The sequence below is a fragment of the Berghia stephanieae genome, chromosome 14, assembly GCF_034508935.2.
Source record: "Berghia stephanieae isolate SIO BIC M18660-M18661 chromosome 14, UCSD_Bste_1.3, whole genome shotgun sequence".
Taxonomy (NCBI): Eukaryota; Metazoa; Mollusca; class Gastropoda; order Nudibranchia; family Aeolidiidae; genus Berghia; species Berghia stephanieae.
The window spans coordinates 56277-80277 of record NC_088373.1 but is presented as its reverse complement, the minus strand read 5'-3'; the positions used below and the strand labels follow the sequence as shown (position 1 = coordinate 80277).

The 24001-nt window shown below is 35.1% G+C and overlaps 3 protein-coding genes across 3 annotated transcripts in view; 1 reads left to right on the top strand and 2 right to left on the bottom strand.

The window, feature by feature from the left end:
* LOC144960141 (RAD52 motif-containing protein 1-like) overlaps positions 1–10234 on the top strand; it is an 11441-nt gene extending 1207 nt beyond the window's left edge. Inside the window, exons 2-6 of the mRNA XM_078893124.1 lie at positions 418–557; positions 3010–3132; positions 5145–5298; positions 5985–6199; positions 7030–10234. Of these exons, the coding sequence (XP_078749250.1) occupies positions 5145–5298; positions 5985–6199; positions 7030–7179 (519 nt within the window). The 5' untranslated portion in view covers positions 418–557; positions 3010–3132 and the 3' untranslated portion in view covers positions 7180–10234. The remainder of the gene's footprint in view (positions 1–417; positions 558–3009; positions 3133–5144; positions 5299–5984; positions 6200–7029) is intronic.
* A 523-nt stretch (positions 10235–10757) lies between these two features.
* On the bottom strand, positions 10758–19823 carry LOC144960140 (zinc finger protein 511-like). The gene is made up of 6 exons (XM_078893123.1): positions 19288–19823; positions 17161–17211; positions 15931–16072; positions 14758–14888; positions 12347–12577; positions 10758–11256 (listed from the first exon to the last, which is right to left on the bottom strand). Exons 1-6 carry the CDS (start codon positions 19821–19823, stop codon positions 11067–11069), a joined length of 1281 nt encoding a protein of 426 aa, XP_078749249.1. The 3' UTR covers positions 10758–11066.
* A 292-nt stretch (positions 19824–20115) lies between these two features.
* On the bottom strand, positions 20116–21107 carry LOC144960142 (general transcription factor IIH subunit 5-like). The gene is made up of 2 exons (XM_078893125.1): positions 20929–21107; positions 20116–20254 (listed from the first exon to the last, which is right to left on the bottom strand). The coding sequence occupies exons 1-2, from the start codon at positions 21034–21036 to the stop codon at positions 20147–20149; spliced, it is 216 nt and encodes a 71-aa protein (XP_078749251.1). The 5' UTR covers positions 21037–21107; the 3' UTR covers positions 20116–20146.
* Between the last annotated feature and the right edge of the window lie 2894 nt (positions 21108–24001).

Genomic DNA, 24001 nt, shown 5'->3' with positions numbered 1-24001 from the left:
AAGACATCCTATTTTTTGTAAAAATTACTTTTGTTAATCAGAATTCCCATGATAAAATGTTATAATCTCCCTTCACCTGCCATATTGTTAAATGTCCTGATATGATTTTTATTCAATAATTCATTTCAACAGCTATTTTTCTTCTCTGTATGCATTATGCACGTTTTGGTGCATGTGTGTGTCATTGTGAGGGTATGTGTGTGTGCGTGCTTAGTAAATGGGTGTGCGTGTGTACAAAAATATTTATAATGATGTTTTACAATTTTGTGCATCGAGAGCTGTTTTGTCACCGGGATTGTATTATTATTATTATTATTATATTATTATTATTATTTATTATTATTATTATTATTATTTATTATCATCACTATTATTATTATTATTATTATTATTATTATTATTAATGTCACATTGCAGTTGGAGAGAGCTCACTCCCACCCAGTCATGGATCTACGTGCCGTCTCTACGCCTTTGTCAACTTTTACTCCAAACTGTGTGCCAGGAAGGCCAAAGAGCATTTACACTTGACTAGAATTGTTGGGACGACGCCTTGTAAGGTAGAGCATGACAAGTTGGATTTTGCTTTTATTGTCACTGATAATGATGAAGATGATGATGGCGAAAATAATTATGATTTTATCATATCGAATTATTGAAAAAAAAAGCCTGGCTATTTTTTGTGCAACGCCTACAGACTTTAGTACTGGACCGAAGAACCCGCATGGTTATGTGGTCTAGTGGTATGACACTCGCTTTCAGATTGGAAGGTCCTGCGCATAGTTGAGTCCTTGTAAAAGGCTCTTTACTCACGTTCACTCACTGTACTCAGGTGTAAAATGAGTACATTGCGTCAACAGCGTTGTCTCTGTCTGATAAAAATAGTAACATCGCCTAACAGGTGTCATGTCTTGTTCTACATGTTACGTGTTGCTGTTGGTCAGGGACCTCTTGTAAAGGGCTTTGAGCACGTTTAGTGTATATTGCACTATATAAAAGCTCAAGGACTGATTTTTGATTGCTGCTGGCTCAAAATATTCTTATCGGTTCTAACGTCATGATAGAATAAATATGAAATAGATAGGTGCCTGTACTAATAAGCCTTTTCATTCTGTAAATGGTCCATGGCAAAACCCATTCCTTGTTTTTAACATTTTCAAGTTACATCTACAGATGCCCGTTTTGCCAGATTCATTTACACATACCCACAGACTGGATGAATTTTGATCCTTGAATCCTCAAAAGTTTCCATCTTAATCTATCTTAATTTCCATGATATACAATTAAGTTACGTTATAGAATAGAGTTACTTTCCATGTGAAAGTTCTTACCAATAACTAACTAATAAATTTAACGACAACGATTTGTCTTTTGTTTGATTAAACTAATTTACTGTTTTCTGTACTTCCTTTATTAACGTTTTGTATTTGTCAATATTATCATTTGGAGAAAAACGCTAGCTCAAACTGCATTCAGAGAACTACTTACTTACTTACTTATCCGAACCAGCGACCACCTGAGCTCTAGCCCTTCGGTCTTGTGCCATGACGTAGAAGTTAGACGTCTTTTGTAGTTGTTCCAGGTGACTATAAAGTGTGTTACTGATGCTTGGATTTGGTGGGAGGAATGTGCATCTCAGGTCTTCAAGAGGTTGACATTCAAGCAAGTGTTGTGTTACTGTTTCATTGGGGTGTTGACATAGGGGGCAGGAAGGGGGTGTGTCGTTTGTAATTTTGCTTAAATGGTTGTTGAGCGGTATGTGTTGTGTTCTTCGTTGAAAGATGATGCTTTGCTGGTGTCTTCTGAGCTTATTTAGGCAATCAGTCTTTACAGGAGTGGTCATATGGGAAAACATATCAGAGAACTACACTACATTTGGAACAGGACGAACATCATTAATGAAAATAAAAGAATACGCCTTTACGAAGCACTAGTGCTGCCAATCCTTACATACAACTATGGTATATGGGGTATTATAAAAAAGAATTTGGACACCCTGGACTCCCTTCATCACAAACAATTGAGACAAGTTATTTTATTATATTATTATATGCATTGGGGTACTTTGGCCAGACAAAATCAGTAATGAGGATGTCTATGACAGATGCAGACAGAGTACAACAAGTCAGTACGCGAAAAGCAGCAAAGATGGAAACTGTTCGGACACGTGCTCAGGCGAGATGAAAATATTCCAGCACAAACCTCAATAGATGATTACATCAAACAAGGAACCAAATACAGAGGGCGTACACTAACTTCACTTCCAACAACATTGAATCAAGATCTCAAAAAATATCAAATACATTTAGAAACAACAACCGAAGAACTGATTCCAACAACACAAGGAAACATCTAATTACCTCAGAACCTTAACACACATGATGACATTCTAAAGCTATGGACACTTGAACTGGACAGAGATTTATGGAAACAAATTACTAACTGGATATTAGAAACAGACTGACACACTCGAAGTAACACACACACACAAACATACACACACATACACAGACATACACACACACACACACACACACACACACATTCACGGCAAGCGTCCATAGAGACAGAGCAGCCATATTCATTCAATCATTCATTTGTCAATCCTATCTTTTTGTCCAATGACTTTTTGTAGAACCTAAAATAATAATATTAATAATGATAATAATAATAATAATAATAATAATAATAATAATAATAATAATAATAATAATAATAATAATAATAATAATAATAATAATAATAGTTTTTTAAATAAAAATAATGATAATAATAATAATAATGATGATAATGATAATAATAAAAAGAAGATTAAGAGGCCATAATAGTGATGTTGATCAAACAGGTCCTGGATATTTTATATAGTTTATGACAATTCTGTTGATAATACAATAGTGACAAAATGATGTTGATGAGCTGGATGATGATTACAAAACAGTTTTGATGACATTGGCTATCATCATTTAGATGTCATAAATCTACTATTCTCCCCCCCCCCCCCTCCCCTTCTAGGTGCAGTTTTCCCAACGTAAAAAGAATTCAAACAAGGAAAGGGAGCTGTTATACCCAAGCCAGTGTTTCAACCTGGCGAACTTTTATCTGGGGTTTGATGGATGGTCGATTGGCATCAAGCTGGTAAGTATTTGTGTGTCTGACTGAGAAAACCCGGAAAGACCATTACAAATTTTCTTTCTATGTCTACTAGAACCCATTTATTTTTTTCTGAATAAAATTTGTTGCTATGGGAAACACTTTATCTTCGGTTTTGACTCATATCTCGAATCGAAGCTTGCCGCATCTTCCCAGGTTTTCTCAGCCAGCATCACATTTTGTTCGGCTGTGTGTTCTAGTGGGTATGGCACTCACATCCAGGTCGGAAGGTTCCGGGTTCGAGTCCTGCTCTGAGCGGTGTATTTATAGTTATTTATAATTTATAGTCCTTGGAAAAAGCCCTTCACTCACATTTTCTCACTGTACTCAGGTGTAAAATGAGGACCTGGCCTTTAACATAAATGACAAAAAAAAAAACCACAATCGTCAATCTGAGCCTCGGAAAGTTCTGAGCTCCGATTGAGATGAAAAATGGAGAAGTCATTCATTCTCCATTATAGGGTAGAGAAGTCATGTCACACCTTCCACTCTTCTGGTTCCAAAAAACTACTTGAAAGTGTGTATGTTGTAACCAGTCCTTCGGAGAACTAATAATGAATATGTTGCACATTAACTGACTCAATCCTAAGAGAGTTAATACATTTTTTTCTAATTTTTGAAAGTAGCAAAAAATCTCGACGATTGGACTGTCTGGTACACAAACGAGTGTCCGGTACACAAACGACTGTCCGGTACACAAACGAGTGTCCATACCACAAGAGCACACAGTCAAATCAGTCATCTGTAAAGGAAAATAGTATAGAATAAATACATAAATTCAATCCAATAAGGATCAAGGCTAAAATGGAGTTTTAGTTTTGAACTAAACTGGCTTCGTCTTACTTCTCTTTTAGAGAATTTAGGTCAAGTGTCAACAAAGGGTCACTTTGATGAGTTGTTAAAAAATAACAAATTTTCTTACACAAGACTGTTTTCATTAGTTCCAATTTCATTTTTGTGAAAAGGAAGTTATAAAATTTTTGTAAGTGTTAAAAGGATGTAAGCTTTTAACATTCCGAAGTATAAATTTTTTTAGAAATCTGAAAAGGTATGCATGAATCTGGGCCAGCCAAGGAGAAAGACTGGGTGGGGTTCCCGACCTCCCATAGTGGGCAGGGGGGGGGGGGGGGGTGGTACATACTGTCTTTTATCCCCCTATATCTGTTTTCCAACTTGCTTTCTGTATATGTCTTGGAATGAGATTACTTGATTTTGTCCTGACCCTGGCTGGGAGAGAAACAGTCAAATGGATAGTGAGTTTTGGGAGATGATATTTTTGTCTTTGTAAATCATCTCTCTGTTATACACTGTATTATTTTCCTTTTACATATATATGATTTGTAAACAATTGAGTGTGTTCCTCTTGGTGGGGACCTGTGCTTGTGTCTGGATGAGATATTTAGGTGATCTCAAACTAAGAACCTTGATAGTGTGCTCTTGGAATCTACATCTGTTTCTTATTTGAACAAATTCCCCTTTGTCTTACTTATTCTTGGGTGCTTTAATTGTAATTCTATAACTTTTTACTCATTTTCTTCCTTTTTACTGGCGCTGATATGATTTAAATTTGTTGTATACGCTGTAAAACCCCTAAAAACAATAAAACAAGCAGCAGAAAGAACAACACAAGAAATAAAAAACATTCCAAAAAAATCAGCATGAGCCATTCCTGTGCGGCTATGTTGTCTAGTGGTATGACAATCGCTTTTGAGTCGGAAGGTCCTGGGTTCGAGCCTTGTTGGGTGCATATTTGAGTCCTTAGAAAAGGTTATTTACTCATATTCTCTCACCGTACTCTGGTGTAAAATGATTACCTGGCCGTTAACAGTGTTGTCTCCGTTCGAAAAAAATTGTAATAATGCCTAACAGGCGTCATGTCCCATCCTAAATGGTAAATGTTGCTGTTGGCCAGAGACCCCTTTTAAAGCACTTTGAGCACGTTTAGTGGATATTGGGCTATATAGAAATAAAAGCTAAATTTTTGTTGTATTTCACAGATGAAAAGAGATGACCCTGTGCCTGGGGCAGACACATTGAATAGAGGGTGTCGATTTCTGTGTGTTGTGGAGTTGGTCATTCCAAGGCATGGTCTGACCACGCATGGAATTGGCACAGCTGAGGGGTCACTGGCTACGGGTCAGGAAGCAACAGGTCGTGTTTGTTTTCATTAACGATGCTGTAGTTGTAACTTGGCATGGCAGTTTTTTGCATCGCTTGTGGCCGCAAAAAATCGCAAAATTTTTGCAAGTTTTCGAGAATTTGAAAAGAAAAAAAAAAGGCAAAACAAAGACAAATTAAAAAAAAAAAAAATTTGATAGCTTTTGTAGAATGCGAAAGATAATCAAGAGTAGTTTCTTTTTTACTATCTCATTTTTTTCCTTTTTACTGGCGCTGATATGACCTTACACTTGTTGCAAGCGCCGTGAAACCCTTAAAAACAAACAAACACCTTTCTCTTTCATGAATTAGTTATGGGTTTTTAAGAAAATTAATCGCAAAGTTTTGCAAATTTTGCTGTTTTTAGTTTTAGCTTTCAAAATTTGGGGGTTTTTTTTGTGTGCAAAAAACCGCCATGTGCACTTATCGGTACTGTCCATTAACAAGAGTCATACAAGTACAAGACCACATATCTGTAACTGTAAGAAATATCGGCTGTGTTCTTGAATTGTCTAATATATATGTAGCTTAATCTCATCCCATAATTTAATTATTATCATATTATTATTGTTAGTATTATTATTATTATTATTATTATTAGTTATAATTATTGTTATTATTATTATTATTGTTATTATTATTATTATAATATTGTGATTTCTAACTTTTACTCGTTTTAGACAAAGGCAGTGTCATATCGAGATGTCAAAAGACCGCCTATCGAGAAGCTGTGAGAAATGCATTCTCTAGAGTGTTGATGGTTGTTGTGGGAACACCAGCAGTGGACGGTGGTGATGGTGGCTGTGGCTCTGGGAAAGTCTACGCTGAGATCAATACGACAATTCCTGACCCTTACATTACTGCTGAATGTCTGCAGGATCCTACGATATTAACGGTAAGCACTTTGTTGTTATTTGTCAACATCTGAAAAAGCCATTGAATTCAATTCACTCAACTCTCATTTTCTTGTATCAGCAGCCTAAATAAAAATAGCTCAGTATGCACTAAACGTGCTTAAAGTGCTCTACAATGGGTTCCTAGCTGACAGCAACACATAATATTTAGGACGGGACACGACGCCTGTTAGGGGATATTACAATTTTTTTCAGTGACAATGCAGCTAATGGCCAGGTACTCATTTTACACTTGAGTATGGGAGAGAATGTGACTAAAGCTTAGAAATCCTGATAGCCCTAACTTTAACTATTGTGATGCTTAAGCTGCTAGAAGCTGTGGACTGTAAAAAGTAATAAAGAAAAATGAATATATAACAACAGCTTCAAAAAAGAACAAAATACCAAACACGGAACGATTCGGGCTCAAAACTCTTCCTCAGCCAACAATAAAATCATAAATACATGACTAAATTCCAGATCGACGACAGAGAAATTTGGTTGGTCCTCTCTATAGAAGAATAATAACCTACGGATTCCAGGAGAGGACCTACCAAAAACACTTCACATGTTTTTATCTCTGAATAAACATGATTTAGAGCCAGGAAAGCAACAACAACAAAAAAAAAACAAAAAAAAAATCATCCTAATTAATTAGTCTTTTTTGACAGGAATAAAAAAAATAAAATTAATAATAATAATAATAATAATAATAATAATAATAATAATAATAATAATAATAATAATAATAATAATAATAATAATTTTTACATTTTTAATAAAAAATTTTCTCAAGTGTTTCCTTTCCTTTTCTTTTCACGACTTATTTCAGGTGAATGAATTGCTGGAAGAACCAAGGGAGGAAAGCAGCGAGGAAGAGAAAGAAGAGGCCAATGATGATGAAATGATTCAAATACTGGCTGATCTCCAATCAGAATCAGAACATGGCCAACTGTCAATACCTCCAAATGATAAAATATAACAAATATTTATAAATATTTCTCTTGTGTTCAAAGAGATTGGCCTCTGAACCTAAAGAACCGGTTCAAATCCAAACTGGGTTACTCAAAATAATGGTGAGATGCTATGTGGGTACCGTAGTCCTTCAAAGCCATTGGGCCCATAGAGCAGGAGCATGGTTGGAGTCCAGTGAAATATTCGAAGTAAAGTTTATGACCTTGAAACACAAATTTACATATATGTAATGTCATACTTGTGGACACCTCTACTTCATCAGTCGCAGTCAATTCAATACATCAGGTCAACTACGAGCCTATGTCTTCGTAGAGGGGAAAGTATAAATAATTCTCTCGATTATTTCTCTTTAACAAAGACAAGGAGGAAAGTATACTCATTCTCGTGCTGATACTGATATTGAATATAAACGGTTGTAATTTTTTAAAGCTTATGGACGGATTTGATATTTCGATATTCAGTGTAATCTGTATAAAGTCAACACTTCTCGATGGTTCCAACTTTTCTGTTCATTATCAAAGTGTGCTCCATTTTCATTGATAATGGATAAAGTCAAACTTGCTAATGTCTGACATGGTGTTTTAAAAAAAAATTTAAAAAAATCCCAAATTTTGCAAGCTAAAAACTGCAAAATTTGCGATGAATTTTCCTAAAAACCCATAATTAATTCATGAAAGAGAAAGGTATTTGTTTCACAGCGCTTGCAACAAATGTAAGGTCATATCAGCGCCAGTAAAAAGGAAGAAAATGAAACTACTCTTGATTAATTATCTTTCACATTCTACACGTGCTATCAAATTAAAAGAATAAAAAACTTTTTTTTTTTTTTCGCCTTAAAAAAAATAAATTATTTTTTATTTTCTTTGCAAAATTTCCCCCCCCCCCCCCCCCCAAAAAAAAAATTGCAGATTTTGCGGCCGCAAAGCAGATCAGTGATATTTTGCAATTTTTTGCAGCCGCAAGCGATGCAAAAAACTGCCATGCCAGTAATGTCACTCAAATCATTCAGGTCTGACAGTGTTGCCTTTATCCATCCAGGATTCCACTGTACAATATATCCATCTTGTACGGAACTGCTGGAGAAAATATCAAATAAAGAAATTAAGGAGCAGGCACTGGTGTGAGATAAAGATCTGAACAAGTGTGTATGAAAGGTGCCAGACAAAGCAAGAAAAAAAAAACATCCCAAAATATCAGTCTACCTCGACCAGGGATCCAACGTCAGACCTTCTATTACTGGTCAGATGTGCTAACATTACATTTTGTAATCAAAGACGTCTGATGAGCAATCAGAAGGTCTGAGGTTTGATCCCCAGTCGAGGTCGACTGAATTTTTTTCAACTTTGGGATGTTTTTTTTGTATTTTTCTTTCTTGCTTTACCTGGCACCTGTCATATGTTCCGATCTTTATCTTGCTGGAGAAAGCAATTTGACACTGGCCTCTGGAAGAAAGCCTCAACTTCATCATGCACATTCTGTACTTGTGACACACTTAGGATGTGGACTGGGAACCCGCCAGCTGGGGGAGGGCAATGATTTCTGCCCCTGAGGGCAATTTCATCTACCACATCGTGGTTTACTCACTTTAACAATGCCACTATCACATTGTCTCATTCGTCTGAAATGCTTCATTCATTGTTTTGTTGCTAAAGTGGAAACCCGAAACGTCCACAGTATGTCTTTGTCTTATAAATTGAAACTTACAATTCAATTCTTATTTTTTCAACCACATCCTGCAAATTCCCCTGAAGATAACCTGTTCATAGGACTGAATCAGTGAGCTTAGCTACACTTTTGTGCTTTTTCACCTACTACATAGCTTCTGCTTTCGAATTAGCTGAAATAATAAAACAAATATTTGAACACATTTAGACCCGTCTAGCACGAATTCAACAGATTTGCCTTGCTCAATGCGATTCACAATGTAACCTTCATTTTCCCAGCAGGCCAAATGGAACCATATTTTCATTTTATACACTCCCATTCATCTATTAATACTATTAGCTGTCATCTGCATTTTTCGCGGCCGCAAATGGCAATTTGTAGGGCGATCCGCAAATTTTGGGAAAATTGGCAAATCGCGTGGCAAATTTTGGGGAAAAAAAGAAGCGCAAACAAAATAACGAAGAAAAAAAAGTGCAAAACTTGAAAAATGTTGCCTTTGATGAGTCTGACTGAAAGTGTACGTTTGTGTGTGTATGTGTCTGTGTGATTGTCTGAAAGTTTGGGCACATAAATCGCTTTACATTGTGTAAATTAATAAATGTAGCCTCCTTAAATGTAATAAATTGTCTTTTATATATATATTTTTCTGTATCGCGTGTTAATTTTTACTGAAACGCTTAGTTCTCCTTGGCAAATTTTGGGGTTTTTTTGGGCAAATTTTAGGTCCCAATTTGGCAAAAAAATGCAGATGACAGTATTAGGCATCCTTTTTGTACTAACACTTACAATATCCTTCATTCCGTATAGCCAGGTTACCGAGTCGAGAGGGGAAATGTGTGTTAGTTACTTACTCCAGAACACAATGTCAGGACCAGAATGTTCACCAATCACTGTCTGACCTATCCACTTAATGTTATGACCATGCATAACACTGCTTGTACCTCTTAAGTTAATGTAACAGAATTGAGACAAAATACTAATAATATACTTTTGAAATGCTGTGATGGGAGAAAACATTCCATGACTTCATCTCTAGTGATGACAAAAATGGCCAGGGGTGATGAAATCATGACCAAACTTGCCAGTTCTACAGACAATAACTTTCCTGCACTACAAATGATGACATTACAACTTGTCTCCATGACGACGACGGCAGTATGGGATTTAAAATTTAATAAAATTTTTATCAATTTTCACCCAAACTCATCAACTTATTCAAAACAAAATTGCAAAAATAAAACATGGACAATAATAATGCTTTGTTTTGTTTTGTTTTTAAGGGTTTTACGGCGCTTGCAACACATTTAGGTTATATCAGCGCCAGTAAAAAGGAAGAAAATGGGATAGTTGAAAGTTCTAGAATTACAATTAAAGCACCCAAGAGAGAGTAAGACAAAGGGGAATTGGGAACAAATAGGGATCAGATGTAGATTCCAAGAGCATACCATCAATGTACTTAGCTTGAGATCACCTATGTCTCATCTGGACACAAACACAAAATCCAACAAGGATGAATACACTCAGATGCTTACATCATACATTAAAAATAAATATAATAATACATAACAGAGAGATGATTTACAAGGAAAAAAATATCATCTCTCAAAACAATAACTATGCATTTGACTGTTTCCCTCCCAGCCAGGACTCGGGCCAGGGCCAGGACAAAACCAAGTAATCTCATTCCAAGACAAAGACAGAAAGCATGTTGGAAAACAGATATCAGGGGATAGAAGACACAGTATGTACCCCCCTGCCCGCTATGGGAGGTCAGGATCCCCACCCAGTAATAATGCTTTAAATCTTTAAAATTTTGTTGTTGTTGTTACAATCAGTATCTGTAATGAATCAAAATATGTCTTAACAACCCCCCTTCTCCTTCCCCCCACCCAACAAAAACAAAAAACCAAGCCCAAGGAATAATGTTTCAACTGATTTTACTCAATGTCAAGAATAATCAAAACGAAACAAAATAAAAGCCCAATAGCTATTTGGATCAGTAGAAGGCAAAAAACATCAACATCATACGCTCATTATAAAAAACAAAATGATACGCTCATTTATAAAACCAACATCATACGCTCATTTTAAAAACATCAACATCATACGTTCATTTAAAAAACATCAACATACGTTCATTATAAAAAACAAAATGATACGCTCATTTATAAAACCAACATCATATGTTCATTTTAAACAATCTCAACAGAGAAATGAATAGTGTATCATTCAGTGAAGTGCCTCCTCCAGATCCCTCATATCAACGGACTCGATATTTATGGTGGATGATGATCCATCGCTCCCACTGCCAAGACTAGTATTCTGGAAGCGATTACCTGCCTTGTTTCCACGCCCTCTACCTCTCCTTGGTTGAAAAGCTCTTTGGGAACCTCTGCCAAAACATATTGATGTCGGTACTCTGAAATTTGGGAGGAAAATTAAAGGATTGCGTTTTGATTGGTATCGCCTTGAATGATGCACAATATTATATCAATTCCCTTTCATAAAGGGATTTGCAATTTTTAACAAAAATGGACTGTGAAAAAAAATAAATAAAGATTTTGCTTGAATCAATCTTAAAATGTTGAATTTCTTGGCTTTCCAAGAGCAAATAAACTAGATTGAACATAGTGCTTACATTTCCTTTTTTTTCTTAACCATTAATTTACAATTTACGCCCTTAGAAGCCTGGGTGAGGTCAATGATTATTATTTAGGCTATTATGTGTAGCCCAAATAAGGCTGAATGGGGATATTTCTCTTTACTATTTAGGCCATAAGTTGTCCAAATTCGGTCACCCAAGTAAAACTGAAGTAATTCACCTGGTAATTTTCACCACTTGAATTTGAATAAATCCATTTATATATCGAGAGGGCATCCGAATCTAACTTTGTAAGTGCAAGGGGAGGTGATTTTGAGAAAATTAAATATTAAAAAAACTCCCCAAAAAACAGCGGCTTCTGTAACAACAAAAAAATAATGCGAGCGTAGATCACAGATCATCCCATCAAATAACATGATTGTGGTCAGTTTCTGTTGGTCAGGGGAGGGGTTGGATTATACAAAAGCTCAGGGCAGCCAGATGATTGTGGAACCGCGAATATCTGTGGTTGGAAGCGGCACCACGGGTACATGTTGAGGATGGGTGGGGCCCTTACTTGAATTGACTTTGCTTAGTTTGTTTAACGTATTTCTTCTGCACCGTAATCCCTCTATCTATGTTGTGCATTGTTCTATTATCTTTCCTAAAGAGCTTAGATTGAAATGCTACTTTATAAAAAGTAACATTTGTATATTTAGTTTTCAGAGTGATGATATCTCAAATTAAGTCGGCATCCAAGAGACTCGATGGGAGTAGATCTTTTCAAACCTGCCTGGCAACCCTGAAGCAACAATTTTTAAAAATCCCACATGGCGCTTGTAGGTACTTAACTCTTTCAGCACCATTGGCTGCACTGTGCGGCCAGAGCAGAATCTGTTCTACTATTTCAAAGTGAAATAATACAAACTTTGGGGCTGTCTGTGTCCTGATGCCATCCTTTCCATTACAACGCTGCTCGGTATTTTTCTCCTTCTCATCACTCGTTGTAGAAATGACAGAGCAAGAGGGTTCCATGTCCATAGAAATTTCATCCAATGTCTTGTTTTCACTTTCCATCTCACTCAAATGTGACGCTGACGATGATGATGATGAAATTGTATCTGAGTTGCTGAAGGGAGAATCCTTCTCATTTTCTGACCTGTGGGCCACAGAAGCAAATTGCAAGTGTTAAAAAAAAGAGAGAAAATGAAAAATCTCAATTAAAATCTATAGTGGAACCTCCCGATAACGACATGCCACGGGACCAAGTTTTTATGTCGTTATCCGGAGGTGTCGTTATTTAGAGGTTTCCAAGATGGCGGACAAAGTGGGCGTGGTAAAGCCAGTTTTTATTAACATTGACAAAACAAACAAAACATTGTAGTGTATTCCTCTCAGAGGGTTCTTGTGCGTGTGTCTGGATGAGACTTTTAGGTGATCTGAACTGAGACATCTGTTCCCTATTTAAACCATTCCCCTTTGTCTTTTTCTTATGTCATTTCAATTGTAAATCTAGAATGTTTTTAACTATCCAATTTTCTTCCTTTTTACTGGCGCTGATATGACATAGATGCAAAGCTGCCAACCAGTACGATAAAATCGTACTTAGTACGATTTGGCCAATACAGAAAAAGAAAAAAATCCAGAAAAAAAAAAAAAAAGAAAATCTGATAAAAATTATCTTGGGAGAAAATTTTCGCCTCAGTAATCTGCTTCTGTCACCACCTCCCCATCACTTATGCCTACCCAGTATGATGATAAAGGTAAGCTTCTCTTAGTATTACAGTTCTGACCTTTCTAGTACTTAAGTACATTAATAAATATGCCATTTTAAGACATGAATTGGGCGTCCGCCCCGCACCGCGTATAATAATACGTTTTTGCATTTTGAAAAGTTGGCAGCTATGTAGATGTGTCACAAGCGCTGTAAAACCCTTTAAAACAAACAAAAACAAGTAATTCAGATGCTGCTGAGTTAGATAAAATTCCTCCTCCCACAAAAACACGACTACTACTACTACTTCTATCACCACATAATATCACATTTTCCAAGATTTTGTGTTTACTTGCTTACACTTAGATTTATACCTTGGTTTTTATTAATGCATATCAGCCAAGATTCGTCAAAAAAAATCTGCGTTCTCATTCGTTCAAGCAGGAATCGTTTTTATAAACTTTGAGTACTCATACTCGGCATTGTTAGTATCAGATATCTACGAAAACTGCCGAAAATCACCAAAATGATGTCGCTATTCTGAGGTTTTATCAAAAAGTGCGTCGTTATTTGGAGGTTTTTTTATTACTGATCTTAATAGAAAAAAAATCGGGACCACGGGCCAATGTCGTTATCAGGAGGTTGTCGCTATTCGGAGGTGTCGTAATCGGGAGGTTCCACTGTATTTCAAAAAGGTATAGAGCTTTAAGAGACTGTAACTAGAGTGCACTTCTTTTAAAATCTGGAAACTACTCTTTAGTCTATTACAAAGTACTTTTTGTTAGATCTAACAGACCCAGTTACTCAACCACTACTCAGTGGACAGAAAGAGAGGAGGAGGGGGGGGGGGGGTCTGAAAAAATTCCCGACTTCACCCAGGATCAATCTCAGCCGCTTTGCATGCGGCTATGTGCCCTTGTGGTATGACACTTGCTTTCGGATTGAAAGGTCCTGGGTTCAAGCCTTGCTCGGCGCATAGTTGAGTTCTTGGAAAAGGCTCTTTACACATTTTCTCACTGTAGCCAGATGTAAAATGAGTATTTAGCGATTAACAGCTTTGTGTCTGTTCGAAAAAAATCATAATACCGCTTAACAGGCGCCAGGTCTTGTCCTAAATGTTAAATGTTGCTTTTGGACAGGAACTCCTTGTAAAACGCTTTGAGCATGTTTAGTGGATATTGCGCTATATAAAAGCTCAATTTTTAAACTATTTACTAAGCTATCAGGACCCCAATTAAGCAGCAGTTAACATTGAGCGGCTTTCCAATTAGCAGCTTTGACTGTATTCTTCTTATTATTATTAGGTGAGAATTTATTCGTTATCTAAGGATGCTGATAAAATCTTCGTTAACTCACTAAATCCTAGAGAATTGGCTATTTTTCAAAATTCGAAAAAAAATGTATTAAAATGAGCATGTATACATACATTCAACTACCATTACATGCAAAAACGAAAAACGTTAACTTTAATACTACGCCTATAATTTGTCTCAGAAAAATGTAATAAATAAGCATGGGGTAAAAGTAACCTGGGTAAACTACGGATATAGTTGATGTTAGGGTTGAGTGAGTTAAAGAAATGAAAAAAACCCAGAAAAAAACAAAAACAATGCTTTATTACTAACCTGTGTGATTGTGATTTGATTGGTTGATGAAACGAGAAGCTTGAAGGAAACTTGTGGACAGACACAAGGTGATCCTTTCTTTGATTGGAAGTCCGAAATTTCAGGTCACAACTGTCAACTAAACATCTGTACTGGAAATGAAAACGGATAAAATAGATAAATAGTTGAATAAAAAAATGAAAATAAATTATGTCCTTCCGCCATGACATCATAAGATATCGTCGCCAAGGCATTCCAAAAAAGGAATATAGATAATTCATCAAACAAGATGTCTGATGTCAACAGGAATCACCCATGTTGTCCAAGAGAGCAAATTGGGTGTTAATAATCTTGCCCAAGGGAAAAAAAAAAGACAGTGCCTGAAGCAGGGCTCGAACCCGAGACCTTCCGGGTCACAGTGCAATGCCTTAACCACTCTGCCACTCGCGAATGTAATAACAATGAATAGTGAAAATTAAATAGATGAATGGTATAAAGAAAGGATAAACACTACCTCTCCTCCCCCCAACCCCTCTCTCTCTGATCCATGATATGTTTCAATAGGGGAAGAAAAGATACGTCGCACCTTATACTTTTCCAGTTCCAAAATCCATGGAAGTGTGTAGGTAACCAGTCCGTCAGAGGACTAACAAAGAAAAAGTTAGCTATCGAATCATCATGTGGCATGACTATGTTAATTTTAGTACAGACAGATTCTAAGGTACAACCTAACCACCACAAAACAAAAGACAAAAAACCCCCCAAAAACAGACAAAAACAAAAATGATATAGGCCTACTCTAAAAATAAAACAACCCAAACACACACACAACACAAATTTTCATTCATTTCAATAGGATTTAACAGTCTGATGTCACATCTGCCCAGCAACGAGCAGTTGGTTCTAAACAAAGAAAATTGGTACTTTTTATTCTTCATGTTGGCTAGAACTTTTCACATGTCATGTGATCAGAATGTATAAAAGTCAAAACTTGATCAGATTTATAACGCTTTTCTCCTATAGATACATTTTTACGCCCGTTGGAGAAGTATTTCATAAGGGCGTCCGCCATTGTTCCGATAGTTAAGAACCAGTTACTAAGTTACTATACGTCATTACGAGGGAAGTGACGTCATGACTGTTGAAACCTATTTCACCCTTAAAACTAAAGCTTGGAATAGCTGGAGTCCTTACCATGTCCATTCTGTTACTTAATATAGCAAAGTAAGAGTCGTGGTTTTCTTGTAGATGGATATCTAGCAGGAAGCTGGAGACAAAGACACGTCTACACGTGTCACAGACGTAGTTATGGCAGTGATGGTAATGGGACTCGTAGCTGAAATATAGATGGGGGGAAGAAAATGAACCATGGATAATGTGGGTAATTTACACAATTATTGTGGGTGGAAAAATATAAGTTAAAAAAATCAATAAGAAGTAAAACAAAATCCTTCTTAATTAGATTAAAAACTTTTTTTCTTTTCAAAATCAGAACTGTAGTTTGTTAGAGCCCTTAGGCCTGTGGAGACGGAGTTACCCCCAGTATCTAAAGCATGAAATGGACAACAGCAATTCCTTGCAACATGGAAAGGGAAAACAGACGGGGGGGGGGGGGGGGGGGGGGGAGATCAATCTCAGCCCCTTGGCGTGTGAAGCAAGTACTTTAAGTGTGGCTATGTGGTCTTGTGGTACAACACTCGCTTTCAGATCAGAAGGTCCTGGGTTCAAGCCTCGCTCGGCGTATAGTTGATTCCTTGGAAAAGGCTCTTTACTCACATTTTCTGACCGTACTCAGGTGTACAATGAGTACCTGGCTGGGAAGGGGGGGGGGGGGGGGATAAGAGACACAACAAGTGTCCTCTGTGACCACCATGGGAGGTCAGCAAACCTAATGTAAAAGTCTACCAGTCTTCAAACGGCATTTAAAAACCAATCTTTTTCATTCTACTTTTCGTGATTCTATGTGAACTTCAAACAAGATATGTGTATGACTGTTGCAGTGATTTTGTTGTCAAATGAATGAACATGTGTGATACCAAAATAACTATTGTAAAGCACCTCTGAGCACTATTTGTGGATGCTGGTGGTATATCAAATAATAATTATAATTCATAATAATATATAGCTAGATCACAAAGCCGCACAATGTTATGAGGAATGACCCACATTGTCTTGATGAACAAAGTGTGAGTTTATAATCTTTGAGAAAAAAATATTTAGAACTGATAAATGTAAAAACCAAGCCTTGAACTGTGGTCACCAAAACTACATCTATATAATAATAATAATAATAATAATAATAATAATAATAATAATAATAATAATAATAATAATAATAATAATAATAATAACATCTTATAGAGTCATTCATCTAAAAGTAAATAACAAAGTCCATAAAATTTCAATGTCATTCTCAAAACTTACTTGGCCAAAGAAGTTAAGACTTGCCCACACCCATGCACACCACAAGGAAACCTGTATCAGATTGAAAGTTAAGATTAGACGTCTATGTTCTATTCGGAGTTATCTTAATTTTGATAAAAGTTAGGAAGAATGAGCCAAGAAAACTGAAGTTATGAAAAAGAATAAAAAACATACCAACACCCCCTTCCCTTCCCGCTTTAAATCAACCCATTGAGACTGTTCGTTTCTAGACTTTAACTCACTCAACCCTAACACTGACTTTATCCGTAGTTTACCTGGGATACTTTTACCCCATGCCTATTTATTACATTTTTCTGAGGCAAATTATAGGCGTAGCATCAAGGCTAATGTTTTTAGGCTTTCCATGTTAATGATAGTTGAATAAAAGTATCTATATACCTAGGTACATGCTCATTTTAATAGAATTCTTCGAATTGTGAAAAACAGCAAAAATCAAGGATTGAGTGAGTTAAGAAAGGCTGACTCAGAGTGAACGAAGAGAGACAAATATGTGAGGTGTCAAATTTATGTCTTACCACAAAGACAATTCATAATTCACATGGCTGCCTTGCCACATGATCTGAATCCGAGAATGAAGCACAAGGTTGAGTCCTTGGAAGAGGCTCCTTACTCACATTCTCTCACCGTACTCAGGTGTAAAATGAGTACTTGGCCGTTATCAGCGTTGTCTGTGTCGCAAAAAAATTGTAATATCGCCTTGTTGCTTTTCGTCAGGGACCCCTTGTAAAGCGCTTTGAGCATGTTTAGTGGATATTGCTCCATATATAAAAAGCTCAAAGATCAAGCAATGAATACCCTTCATAGCTTTGCCAAAGAAAACCCTGAAGGGGATGGCTTGTTTGACGTCACTGCCCAAGCTGAATGATTGTACAAGACCTTTCCTGGAAAACAGACAACCAATACTAAATAATCTTTAAATTCAAAGGTTAAAGCCAGAAAAAAAAAAAATCTTCTCGTCGACCTCAATATCAACCCCGATAAGAGTCCCACATAATGCCCATTAAAACAGTCTTTTAGTTCAGCATTCACATTTATTCCCCTTCATTTCTATTGTTCCTGTATTATATACTAACATTTAACTGCATTGCTGTACCTATTAAGCAAATAATTCATACATAAAAATAAAATTCCTTTATTCATCCCATAGGGGAAATTTGTCTCTCGGGTCTATTCCAAAGGAAGACTGGAATAACCCAGACGTCAGCCGCAGTGCAGTGCTGCAAATTGAGCTAGGGCGAGGTGACTTGCTCAAGGCCATACAGCGCAGCGGTGAGTGATCGAACTCGGTACCTTTCGGGTACCGCTGAGCCACTCTGCCCTGAAGATGTATATCGATTCAAATTCAATTGTGTATATCAAGAGCTAAGGTCATCAATATCTAAATAATACACTTTTTACTTAGTAAGTAGTATTAGTCTGTTGACATCTTCAATGCTTATTAAACCAATTGTGCGATCACAGTCAGTCATTGTCTTTGGGTAACTTGGTCATACAGAAAATAATTAACATCCTCCGGTAGAGTATTTCACAAGCCCAATACAAAACTTTTCTATCCCTTCCTCTCAAGTTAGTGATTTTATTCTTCCTTTTTATGTTTAACAATGTCAGTCAATAGTCTTGAGTTCACCTTAAGCAGATTTCCTCATCAAAGCAGCCGTTGACTTCATCAAAAATTCGGAAAAGTAACAAAGATAAAGAAGGAAAATAAAGGAACTGGTGCCAGGTTTTCTTAGAGACAGTAAATAAACAAATACCAGTCAAGATGATGTAGGTTATCATAATTTGTTGTGCTCACTAATCACCCTCAAGAAGACCGTTGTCATTGATTTTGTCATTATTACAAATATCAATAACAAAATAAATTCGTTATTCTCAACAGCTTATCATCATCACCAATATTTCTGTTTAATTTTTGCCATCATTATGTTAATTTCCTTTAGTTTTGACCATATATATCTAGTTTAAAAAATCCTATTTATCTTTAAAAATTAATATTTTATAAACTTTATGTATCTTCAATGACATGTTTACATTTTATGTTTTTAGCTTCATCCAACCACACACATTTAAATCTATCCCCAGTAAATTACAGTAACTTTAACTAACCTTTTCGTGGCACCTCCTTCCTCTGTCTGTTCCACGGTCATGACATTACTCTTCCCATTCGACCAATGTCCCTCAAGGTCATCACCGCCATCATCCAAGACTGTCTGTTTGACAGCGTAATTTTCTGTATGGACTTCAACACCACCATCGTCATCAATGTCATCCCCATTAACGTCCCAGTCGTTATATCTTCCAACGACACCCCGATCCACAGGATAAAACAGAACACGTGGTCTCCAGTCTTTGATATTGCTTCTTTTCCTCTCATCCCTGGGGTCACAATTAGGTAAGTGATTGTCACTAGCAGCAGGTGTCACATTCAGCCTCGTGGCCTTCCACAGAGCAAGGAAATAATCCAAATTTTCATGACTTCCCCCAAACAAAGTCAATAATTTATCCACATTCAAACTGCTGTCATTATCTTCTCCTTCAGACAATAAACCAAGAGTTTCTCGCTGACAAGTGTCATCATTTACCCTCTTCATACTTTTACTCTGCACATCATCAGCCAACATCATACAATTACTGAAAGACATTATGATGAATGTCCTTGTCACAAATCCAGTTATTATGAACTGCACCGAGATCTTATTTAAAACTGTATTAACATACAACTTATTTCCTACAAACCCTGGCTAAAATTATAATTTTACTTTTTTGCTTCTTTTCCGAATAATGTTTTTGAATAATCAACCAACAGCTCCAGATATAAATCTTTTACTGTTATGAACTCGGATAGCAAAGAATTGCAACCTCTTCCAAAATTGACGAACCAATTGAATTATGTGAAGTAACAGTCGTGGGGTAATATGTATCTATACAAGAGAGCAATACTGTAAGAATATTATTTGTTCTTAACCTATTTCTCAACAAGAGAAAATGACATTTTGTCCATCAGCTCGTCAATCCTGTCCTGTAGAATTTCAATGATTTCCGATGCTATGAACAAATGCGTGTCATCCAAATCCTGGTTTAGAGAAAAATGGGTGAAATTGAAATTAAAATTTAATCAAAATGTTTCCATCAAACTTATCATATCATGGCTAAAAAAAAGAGTGAAAATGGAGAGGCTTCGTATGGGAACAAAACAGACAATGGACGTTTCGGGTACAAACCCTTCGCCAGCACAACAATACACAAATCAACGTGGAAAACAAAATAACATATCGTCTGTACTCATTTGAGTCTCAGCACTATTTACTTTCATTTTGTGTTTAAAAAGCATTAAATATCATTTGATAGAATTACCACTGGCATTTTTTCAGATTATTTGGTATTTTTCACGCCTACTTTGGCATTTTGCATAACATTTTTTTTCTGCCAACGTGTCTGGCAATAACAAAAAGCCTAGACTAGATAGCCTTTTCTTATTGCCAGATAGTGTCTGGCAATAATCGTTCATGTTTTATGTCGGTCAAAGGCTTCTATTAGCCTGACTACATTATCTATGAAACATTTCTAAAATGCCGACAATAATAAATATTTGAATTGAATTGAATTGTTCATCGTTATTGACAGGCATGTCTGGCAATATAACGACAGCGCACCTCTCTACTCTACTCTCTTCTTATGAATATGACATTGACAACTGCACTCGCTGAAAGTTGCGAATATTATACAATAAACACAATTATATATAACCTGTAAAACAAATTTCCGGCCTAATTCGTCCTTTTCATCCAAATGTAACAAAAACTGTTTCATTGCGGGGTCGCATTCGACCAAAACTCCCTTCGTCACATTCACCATCTTTCACCTGCTGACTGATGATTTTCTTCTTTCATCATCCATCATAGCTTTTCCCGGTCGAGATTTTCACGAAACAAACGGGTGCTCGTTAAATTCATCCATCCATTTTTAGGTTCTTCATCTTCGGTCACGTTTAAATTCCGACTTATTTATTTACTTTTTAAAAAGGAATCCTTTTAAAAATTCCATCAGCAAGATTGAAACTGGGATCTAAGGTGAAGTAAGATTAAGATTTTATACCGGCCGGGTGGGTAAAATCCATTAAATTTGATCTTACCGAATCATCCGGCCAATATTATATAGATAGAACGAAATTGACGTCACTCATCTTTTTGTTATTGTTTTTAGCTAGCCATTTTTATGAGGAGTTCTCCACTTAAATCGTGTTAATAAGAGTATAAAGAGACTATAAATGTTTAATCTGGCTGGCGGATGTTACGCAATACATCAATACCCAGGTAAACAGACCGTGTAAGTGCTCGATGATCAAAAATCGTTTGCAATAATAATAATAATGATAATAATAATAATAATAATAATAATAATAATAATAATAATAATAATAATAATAATAATAATAATAATAATAATAATAATATAATAATAATAGAATAATAATTAATAATGAATAATAAATAATAAATATATAATAATAATAATAATAATAATAATAATAATAATAATAATAATAATAATAATATAATAATGATAATAATAATAATGATAATAATAATAATGAATAATAATAATAATATAATAATAATAATAATAATAATAATAATAATAATAATAATAAATAATATAATAATAATAATAATAATAATAATAATAATAATAATAATAATAATAATAATAATAATAATATAATAATAATAATAATATAATAATAATAATAATAATAATAATAATAATAATAATAATAATAATAATAATAATAATAATAATAATAATAATAATAATAATAATAATAATAATAATAATAATAATAATAATAATAATAATAATAATAATAATAATAATAATAATATTAATAATGAATAATAATAATAATAATAATAATAATAATAATAATAATTAATAAATAATAATATAATATATAATAATAATAATAATAATAATAATAATAATAATAATAATAATAATAATAATAATAATAATAATAATATAATAATAATAATAATAATAATAATAATAATAATATATAATAATAATAATAATAATAATAATAATAATAATAATAATAATAATAATAATAATAATAATAATAATAATAATAATAATAATAATAATAATAATATAATAATATAATAATAATAATAATAATAATAATAATAATAATAATTAAATAATAATAATAATAATAATAATAATAATAATTAATAATAATAATAATAATAATAATAATAATAATGATAAAAAAAAAATGATAATACTTTTTTATAGTATACTTAAACTGCGTAACCATGACTAAGTCACAAATGTTTAAAATGAATACATAAGCTGCAGGAAGTTCTGGACTACAAAGAATACTGTATAAGATGAATGTAACAGCTTCAAAAACAGCCAAATACCAAATAACAAAACAAAACAAAAAACCCACAAAAAAAAAAAAAACAGACAAAAAAAAAAAAAAAAGAAAAAAAAAAGAAAAAGAAAAAAAACCCTAGTAAAAACGTTAATACGTCACTTTACATCCAGACAGACGCCTGAAGAGTATTTGGTATGTCTTGGCGCCAGATACGAAGTCGAAATTCGACATGTTAAAAAAAAAAACAAAGAAAAAAAGAAAGAAGAAGCTTTCGGTTGTTAATTAAAGTATTTCTGCAGAAATCTGCGGATTTTGAAATAATGGATAAAATTGGGTATGCAAATAAATATACTTAGTGGAATAAAAGGTGTCAACGATGTGTGTGCAGCTCGTATGATCACTGCGTGAAATGTCTTTACCGGGATGAAATCCAAAAATGCCTGCCCGATAAACACCTCACAGGAGCGCCGCAAGAAAAGCGACATTTTTTAGATCGGGCGTGGTCATCGAGCCCTTACTGTGTTCATCTGGGCGTGCTGAATTTTCATCGAAATAGGTGACTATTCGCCTCAAAACGGTATTAAGTCGGGATGGTTAAGATGTTGAAAATTGAATTTATAGCCAGAAATATCGGATTTGTTGTTGAGTTTTTATGTTTTATTGAGGAGAATGGATACCACGTTTTAGGATGCCAACAATTTATATTTTTGACCAATTTAACATTTAATTGGGCTTTTAAATATATGGTTCGTTCCGACATAATACCGTTTTCAGACGATGGGTCACATGTACTTAGTGGAATAAAAGGTGTCAACGATGTGTATAGCCCGTATGATCACTGTGTGAAATGCCGTTTGGAGATCGGGCGTGGTCATCGAGCTCTTACTGTCTGTTCACCTGGGCGTGGTGAATTGCGATTTTCATCGAAATATGTAGCCTTTCATTCATTGGCTTATTTTCGAAGGGTTGGGTTGTTAATGATTTTGGGACCTTAAACCATGTAAACAATTTTTCATGTTGTTTTCCGTGCCTCGTTTGACCACTTTATGCTGGTCACTCGACTCAAATACCCCGATATGTGCGGCTATATTTGTCTAGTGGTATGACACTCGCTTTCGGATCGGAAGGTCCTGGGTTTGAGCCTCGCGCTCGGCGCATAGTTGAGTCCTTGGAAAAGGTTCTTTACTCAGATTCTCTCACCGAACTCAGGTGTAAAATGGGTACCTGGCCGTTAACAGCGTTGTCTTTGTCCGAAAAAGTGTAATATTGCCTAACAAGCGGCATGTCCCGTCCTACATGTTAAATGTTGCTGTTGACCAGTGACCCCTTCTAAAGCACTTTGAGCACATTTAGTGGATATTGCGCTATATAAAGCTCAATTTTAAAGCTTTATTTTGAAATCAATTAAGTAGGAAGTGTTTCAGCATGTGCAGTGTT